The sequence below is a fragment of the Piliocolobus tephrosceles genome, chromosome 1, assembly GCF_002776525.5.
Source record: "Piliocolobus tephrosceles isolate RC106 chromosome 1, ASM277652v3, whole genome shotgun sequence".
NCBI classification, from domain to species: Eukaryota; Metazoa; Chordata; class Mammalia; order Primates; family Cercopithecidae; genus Piliocolobus; species Piliocolobus tephrosceles.
The window spans coordinates 158,816,123-158,823,877 of record NC_045434.1 but is presented as its reverse complement, the minus strand read 5'-3'; the positions used below and the strand labels follow the sequence as shown (position 1 = coordinate 158,823,877).

Below are 7,755 nucleotides of genomic sequence, written 5' to 3'. Positions count from 1 at the left end.
TCAAAAGAAGCAGGCTTTGATTGTTGTGGGCGCGGGGGTGTTGGGGAGAAAGGAGGGGTATTTTTCTAATAGCCCCACCCACGTTTTGCTCCCTCTTGGACACAGAGTAACTGCTCTTGGTGGGGGACGCGCCCTTCACTCCGCGAAACCTGGTCCCAGCTCCCCGGATTGTAAGAAAAGTGCACACGCGCGCGGGTGTGATGATTCTATCTCACATCGCGCCAACGATTTATTCAAGTCACTGGCACTGTCTCTGACTTAAAAGAAGAGAAAAGAGGTATCTGGGTTCACTTGGGCCTGGTGAGGGGTAGGTGGGCAATTCCCGCCTTCCGCACTCTAACCGTGCCCCTCCTCCAGTGTTGACCACCTAAGAACCCCAAATGGGCTGTAATTAATTTCCCTTTCTCCATCATAAATTTTTCTATCCATTTCTTCCCTCCCCCATTCCCCCGCCCCGGACGCACACACTAAATCTCCCCTCCCCTGGAAACGTCTCAATTTCCTTCCTATCGATCCGGACTCCACTCTTCTTGCCTCCTGTTGCTAGAACCTAGATCCCCACTTGCCCCACCCCTCACTCCCAGGGCGTCCAGGTGGCTTTCCCAGAGCGGGGTACCACGTACTCTGCCCGCTCCAGGAGGAACCGAAGGGATTTCATTCCATTCTCCTTTGGTTGTAACATTTCAAACATTTGAGCAGGTGAGGCAGCTGGCTGCCATCTTCCTTTTTAAATCTCTCCTGGGAAGTTCGCTTGTTGAGACTCAAAGAGTCACTCAAACTCGTAACTGTGTGTGTGTGTCTACTCATTCTCCCTCTACCTCTCGAATAACCCCTTGAGACTCAAAAACTTTTTATCCACATACACCCTTTTCCCTTCCCTTTATCACATTTTCCTCCCCCTACTACATGTGTCTCACTTTCTCTCTGTATCTGTCTCGCTTCTTCCATCTCTGTCCTACAGCTTGGCGGTAACTGACGACCTGCGGGCTTTTAACTGCAAACTGCAACTACGCGGCAAATTTAGCCCGGCATCTAGCCGGTCTCCGGCAGGACCCTGCACAGCGTCGGGATCGGACCCTTTCGCTGGGGCAGCCTCCTGCGTCAAGGCCAGCAGGAACCTTCCTGTCTCCCTTCCCGGCCGCCGCTTCGCCTCCTTCCTGCCCCCGGAGGTTGTGCGGGCGCTATGGTCCTCCTGGAGGGAGAAAGCCGGCGGCCGGTTCCTGAGCCGAGACTGGCCACGAAAAATCCTCTGCCTCCGCTGGAAATCGATATTAGGCCGGCGCGGGCGCGGGACGTCGGGGCCGCAGCCAGTAGGTTGTGCACATCTCATCATTTAGCTAATCGAGTCGAAAAGTTTCTGTAAGGGCCGGACCCAGCATCAGATGGTAACACTGATTGAACAAGAGATTAGCACAATAGATCTCTAACCGAGGGGAAGCGTTGCTTTTCACGCTACGCGCCGTAATTAATGGTATGAATCAATTAATTTGACTTTTATTGTGTTGAAGGAAAAAAGCGCAACAAATGGAACCGGCAGCTGGGAGTTGTTCATCCTCCACCCCCTTCCCCAGGGAGGTTCCAAGGAGACACCGGGGAATGGACGGATCAGGCCCGGCCGTGGCAGAGGGAGGGTAGGAGGCAGCGACCAGCGGCGTGGAGGGAGTCCAGAGAGTTAGCCTCGGCGGGCGGCAGAATCGAAATTAGGCTCATTTGGAGACTACTTCGAGACCGGTGAGGGGAGCCCTGTAGCCACCATCCTCCGGCACGCGTCCACACTTACTTGTCCACGCGGCCCCAGCCACCAAGGCCGCGGCAGGGCCAGCGCTGCGCCCCGCGCCCCTGCCTCTAGGGCTGGGCAACCGAAGCAGAGCAAAGGAAGTTCCTGAATGTGTAAATTTCAGGTTTTTTTTTTTTTCTTTTTCTTTTTTTTTGGACCTTCGACCCTCCTTCGGTTGCTGAGGCAGTTGCAACCGCGAACTCTGCAGTTCCGGGCGGTGGCCAGCCAGCTCAGCCCGGGTCGGTTTCGCGGAAGGCTGTCTAGAGGGCATGGTAAACGGTTCGAAGCCTGCGGGCCACAAAGCTGTGAAGCTACAGAAATCAACTCTGAGATGCGTTTTAGGGCCGGGTGCAATCTTGGGATCATTTAGATAAAGAAAAACCGTGGAGGTTAGCGGGCGTCTCAGGATAGAGTCACCACACCCCACCCTGCTCCCAGCCTCAAATGAGTTAGTATTCTATCCGGGGAAACTGTCTAATGAAGATGAAAGTCAATCTGTGTGTCTCAATGCCTGTAATGAAGCAGGTGTACAGATTTTTAAATTTTTATTTTATTGAATTATTTTTGGTGTATCTAGGCCAAGGAAAGAGGAGATCGTGGATGGGGAAACAGACTGAGGGAATCGGAAGCACCACTGTCCATCCGGAATTAAATCCACATCCCAGCATCTTCTGCAAATATTTCACTAATTATTTCCTCTCGGAACTCCTCCCCTCGTGCTCCTTCCTCTGGTGAGGCCGGCGCTTACCTCCCAGGCCGCAGCGTACAGACAGGGATTGGGTTACGTGTGCCTGCCACACCAGGCACAGGCTCTTGCGGCTCCCAACTAGGCGGCCTAAATGCGGAAGGAAAGAGGCAGCGCATCGCCGATTCACCGGGTCAAGAGCACTGACTTTCCCTGGAGGTGTGAGGTCCACGCATCCCAGCCACGCACTTGGGGGTCGGTTTGCTGTGCCTCCCCCTCCAGTCCCAGTGAAATTCCCACAGTTTTTCCTACCATCAGTGACTTGCCTTGCACTCCGCGTGCACTGGCCACACATCCTCGCCTCCTCCAACCGCTCCGCCGCTGGTTTCCTTGGAAGTTAAATCTTGGAGGATTTGTCTACACCTTAAGAGGACAAAATCCACTTTAGTTGGCAGCAACGGAGAGCCCTGCACGCTGGCATGCCCAAGTCTGCCCAGGTTCCCCCGAGGCCATGCCCACCGCCCGGGAAGTCACCGCCCGCACACCTCATGTTTCTTCAGCCGTCCCTGGGCGCTGCGTCTAACCTGGAGGCAGCAGGCCTCTTCCCGGATCCACTCGACTTACCCGGGCCGCTGCCAATGCCAGCTCCTTCCCCAGCGCCTCATTTCCGATTTTTTCATATGCTAAGTCGTTTAACAACTCCAAGTAGCCAGTTATGGCTTCTTTATTTATAGGGTCCCTGTTATTTTACGTCGTTTTTATTTCTCTCGGCAACTATTCTAATAGATTAATCAATAGCCATTTTCTGACCTTCGGGAACCCCAGCTGATGCTGTTTGTGGCCGCATGAAAAAATACATACAGGAAAACACGCTTGCATCCAGCCGGGAAAGAGCAGGCAGGACCTAAGTGGTTTGGTTGAGGGAGGGGGAAAAAGACATCTCAGCAGGTGTCTTCCCCAGAATGAGCACTGAGGCCAGAGGGGGATCTGAAGTCTAATTAGCAGGAGGGAGCCGGGTGCGCTGCTCTTACTCTTTAAAGCTAAAAACAATAAAACAAAAAGCAAAACAGAGACTAAGTTTTGCTTTTCAAAAGACGGTATGGGAACCTCGTTCTAGGTCGCCCGTCCCTGTCTAAGGAGTGTGGCAAAGGGGGGCAGAGAAGGGGGAATGGAGAGGGGGCGGGGAAGGCAGGGCAGCGACAGTCGCACAGTCCCGCGGACGCTCTCAGGCCCACGCCCTCGCTCGCTCACACCCACCCACACTCACACCCACCCGCTCCCTGGGCCCCAGGGCCCGGCTCCAGCCTGGGCGGGGGGGTCTCCGGGCGGGCCGGAGCGCCCTCGGGGCCCGGGGGATGCTGGCGCACAGTGTGGAGCGGAGTTGCGAGTCTCTGGTCCCTTTGTTGACAATTCCCTGAACCAACTTGAGTTTGGCCGGTTCCGCCGCGGCCCTGACGTCACGCACGGTCACGTGGCCCCGCCTCCCGCTGGATCTTTAAGTAGAAAGTAATCTATCAGGCCAGTCCTTAAAACGGGACTTTCGACTACGGGGGCTTCGGCGTCCCTGACACCCAGCCCCCTGCCCCCCCGCTACTGCCCCTGCCCGCGCCCTCTCGAGCTGCTCGGCGCCCGGCGTTCCGCGCCCGCCTGGACCGCTCCTGCGCCCCACGCCAGGGCCAGAGGCCGAGGAAGGCGGGCTAAGTGAGGGGGCGCGGCGTGGAGAACCGCCGGGGCCGGGAGTGGTAGCGAGCGCCTAGTACCGAGCGCCAGGGACGGCAGGAGTTCGCGGAGCGCGGCCGCTGGGGGCGGACGGCAGAGCCCGCGCCGCGCGATGCGGGGCCGCCGAGTGTGAGCTGAGCCGAGCGGGCCCCAAGCCACCTGCGGCCCCCTCCCCTCTCCCTGCCCCCCATCTTTCAACGGCACTCAAACCCTCTTCCCCCGAGCTCCGCGGCAGCCCCCGACCACCCCCATCGCCCTCTGCCCCCTCTCCGCCGCCGCTACCAACCCCGAGGAGGGATGACCCTCTCCGGCGGCGGCAGCGCCAGCGACATGTCCGGCCAGACGGTGCTGACGGCCGAGGACGTGGACATCGATGTGGTGGGCGAGGGCGACGACGGACTAGAGGAGAAGGACAGCGACGCGGGTTGCGATAGCCCCGCGGGGCCGCCGGAGCTGCGCCTGGACGAGGCGGACGAGGTGTCCCCGGCGGCACCCCATCACGGACAGCCTCAGCCGCCCCACCAGCAGCCCCTGGCATTGCCCAAGGAGGCGGCCGGAGCCGGGGCCGGACCCGGGGGCGAGGTGGGCGCGCCCGAGGCGGACGGCTGCAAGGGCGGTGTTGGCGGCGAGGAGGGCGGCGCGAACGGCGGCGGGCCCGGCGCGGGCAGTGGTTCGGCGGGAGGCCTGGCCCCGAGCAAGCCGAAGAACAGCCTGGTGAAGCCGCCCTACTCGTACATCGCGCTCATCACCATGGCCATCCTGCAGAGCCCGCAGAAGAAGCTGACCCTGAGCGGCATCTGCGAGTTCATCAGCAACCGCTTCCCCTACTACCGGGAGAAGTTCCCTGCCTGGCAGAACAGCATCCGCCACAACCTCTCACTCAACGACTGCTTCGTCAAGATCCCCCGCGAGCCGGGCAACCCGGGCAAAGGCAACTACTGGACCCTGGACCCGCAGTCCGAGGACATGTTCGACAACGGCAGCTTCCTGCGCCGCCGGAAACGCTTCAAGCGCCACCAGCAGGAGCACCTGCGCGAGCAGACGGCGCTCATGATGCAGAGCTTCGGCGCCTACAGCCTGGCGGCGGCGGCCGGCGCTGCGGGACCCTACGGCCGCCCCTACGGCCTGCACCCGGCGGCGGCGGCCGGTGCCTATTCGCACCCGGCAGCGGCGGCGGCCGCGGCGGCTGCGGCGGCGCTCCAGTACCCGTACGCGCTGCCGCCGGTGGCGCCGGTGCTGCCTCCCGCCGTGCCGCTGTTGCCCTCGGGCGAGCTGGGCCGCAAAGCGGCCGCCTTCGGCTCACAGCTCGGCCCGGGCCTGCAGCTTCAGCTCAATAGCCTGGGCGCCGCCGCGGCCGCTGCGGGCACAGCGGGCGCCGCGGGCACCACCGCGTCGCTCATCAAGTCCGAACCAAGCGCACGGCCGTCGTTCAGCATCGAGAACATCATAGGTGGGGGCCCCGCGGCTCCTGGGGGCTCGGCGGCGGGCGCTGGGGGCGCCGGCGGCACTGGGGGTTCCGGGGGCGGCAACACGGCGCAGTCATTTCTGCGGTCACCAGGGACCGTGCAGTCGGCAGCGCTCATGGCCACGCACCAACCGCTGTCGCTGAGCCGGACGACTGCCACCATCGCGCCCATCCTGAGCGTGCCGCTCTCCGGACAGTTTCTGCAGCCCGCAGCCTCGGCCGCCGCCGCTGCAGCCGCCGCCGCTCAAGCCAAATGGCCGGCGCAATAGGGACGCGCCCGTGGCTGGTACCCAGGGCCCGGCGGGGGCCTCCAGCGGCAGCTGCACCTCCAGGCTGCGCGCCCCGTCCCGAGCCCGGTCCCGGTCCCGCTGCCCAATCCTGGACTCTGCCTCTCCCCCATTTCCTTTCCCCTGAGCCCCCAACGCCTACCTTCGGCGGCCTCCACCCCTCGCGCACACTTAAGCTGGTCGAGCAAACTCACCGCGTGCCCGCCGGGAATAGCTTTCCATACAGGTAAAACCGAAAACCGAATTTTCCAAAAATGCACCCCGACGGCGCCTGCTCTTAGTACCGTGGGGTGGGAGGGAAATTCTTTGTAAATATTTGTAAAAAAATTATTGACTTTCCTTTTGGGGTTTTTATTTTTTTAAGAAAAAACAAATTCCGTAGATTTAGAGCTCTGAACTTTCATTTTTTTTGAAGGTTCACTCTCCGAAGTTTTATCTGAGAAAAGAATGTATAGAGACGTTGGGAGATTTTAAATATAAAAAATTTTCAAAAAGGCAAAAAGTGTCATTCTATTATAAAAGTCTGTTTATATATGAATGAATATATATGGTATTCTAAATGTTATTCCATCGTGTTGTACACAACTTTGTAAATAAATTTTTAAAATGCCCAGCCTAGTGTTTTATTTAGTTGTCTGAAGTAAATGGCAAGATTTTTAAATGGTTTTTGCCCTTTCTCCTCCCCAGAAAATCAAGGAATTTCAAGTAATGACTTTTTCAAACTCTGTAAATTCATAATTTGAGTGTAAGAAAATTTTAATTGGAGAAAGGAAACAGTATGCCTAATTTAAATTGTGTTAATAATTTTCTTTTAGTTTTCACATAAAATCAGGATGTGAGTGATATCATTCATATCAACCCATTAAATCTAAATGACCAGACATTTCTGTAAAGTAAGCTGTCATTTAAAAAAAGAAACCGAAACAACAGCAGTCTTTAAATGTTTTTTTTTTTTTTAAATGACCAGACTTGTGTCTTCCACAATGAAAACTTCCCAAATGAGAGAGTTCCTGGTCATTTCAATTATCCTTTGAAAAGTAAGTAAATTAGAAACATCCCTCTTTTTAACATTTAAATCTTAGATTTTTGAAATTATTTCTCTTTATTCCTTAAGTGGAATGGTAAATAGATCCAGCTGGTTTTAAAATTTTATGTTAAGGCATTTTACATTTTGCAGTGAGATTTTCATCTGATAGATAATACATAGTTTTGTTTTCATAATATTGTCAAATAAGATACCTCATTTATATGGCAATAATCAATCCACAACATAATTGGGTTTCTGAAGGGTTCCTATAGATGATTCCTCTCCCTCCAATCCGAAGCCTTTCTGAAGGCCAAGGAATGGTGGCCTTAATACCCTTTTTAAAACAGCTGAATATCACCTCTCTCCCCTTTTTTTTCTTTACCTTAGGCTAGGTTAGTGTGAAATGCGAGATCATAGGGCAGGAATGGGGAAGGTCCTCGTAGATTATTTTTAATGTGCATTTCAGCTGTTAAAAACCTTTTAAAAGAAAGTATGAAGGTAGAAATGAAACATCTTGATGTGGAAGGCTGGTTCTCACTATCAGCATATCCTCAAAAGGCATCAATTCTAATTATTTTGTAATTAATTTAGCTGTTACAATTACTTGTGCGAAATCGCTTTTAAAAACTGGAGCGAGTAGCAGTGCTGTCGGCTGGGCCCTGCGCGCGTCCTTTTGGTTAAACCCGGCCAGTCCCCAGTGTTGTCCACTTTGCCTCCCTGGTGGTGGAGATGCCTCACCGTCGCGGATCCCAGCCTCATTTCTCCTCTGTCGACGTGGGCTGGGAGTTGCTTTGA

General features: G+C 55.7%; 2 protein-coding genes across 2 annotated transcripts; one reads left to right on the top strand and one right to left on the bottom strand.

The window, feature by feature from the left end:
* Positions 1 to 2,308: 2,308 nt before the first annotated feature.
* LOC111539435 (translation initiation factor IF-2-like) lies at positions 2,309 to 4,372 on the bottom strand. The gene is made up of 4 exons (XM_023207243.2): positions 4,188 to 4,372; positions 3,736 to 3,876; positions 2,789 to 2,885; positions 2,309 to 2,612 (listed from the first exon to the last, which is right to left on the bottom strand). Exons 1-4 carry the CDS (start codon positions 4,370 to 4,372, stop codon positions 2,604 to 2,606), a joined length of 432 nt encoding a protein of 143 aa, XP_023063011.1. The 3' UTR covers positions 2,309 to 2,603.
* On the top strand, positions 3,958 to 6,544 carry FOXD3 (forkhead box D3). The gene has a single exon (XM_023207784.2). The coding sequence runs from the start codon at positions 4,479 to 4,481 to the stop codon at positions 5,913 to 5,915; it is 1,437 nt and encodes a 478-aa protein (XP_023063552.1). The 5' UTR covers positions 3,958 to 4,478; the 3' UTR covers positions 5,916 to 6,544.
* The last annotated feature ends 1,211 nt before the right edge of the window (positions 6,545 to 7,755 follow it).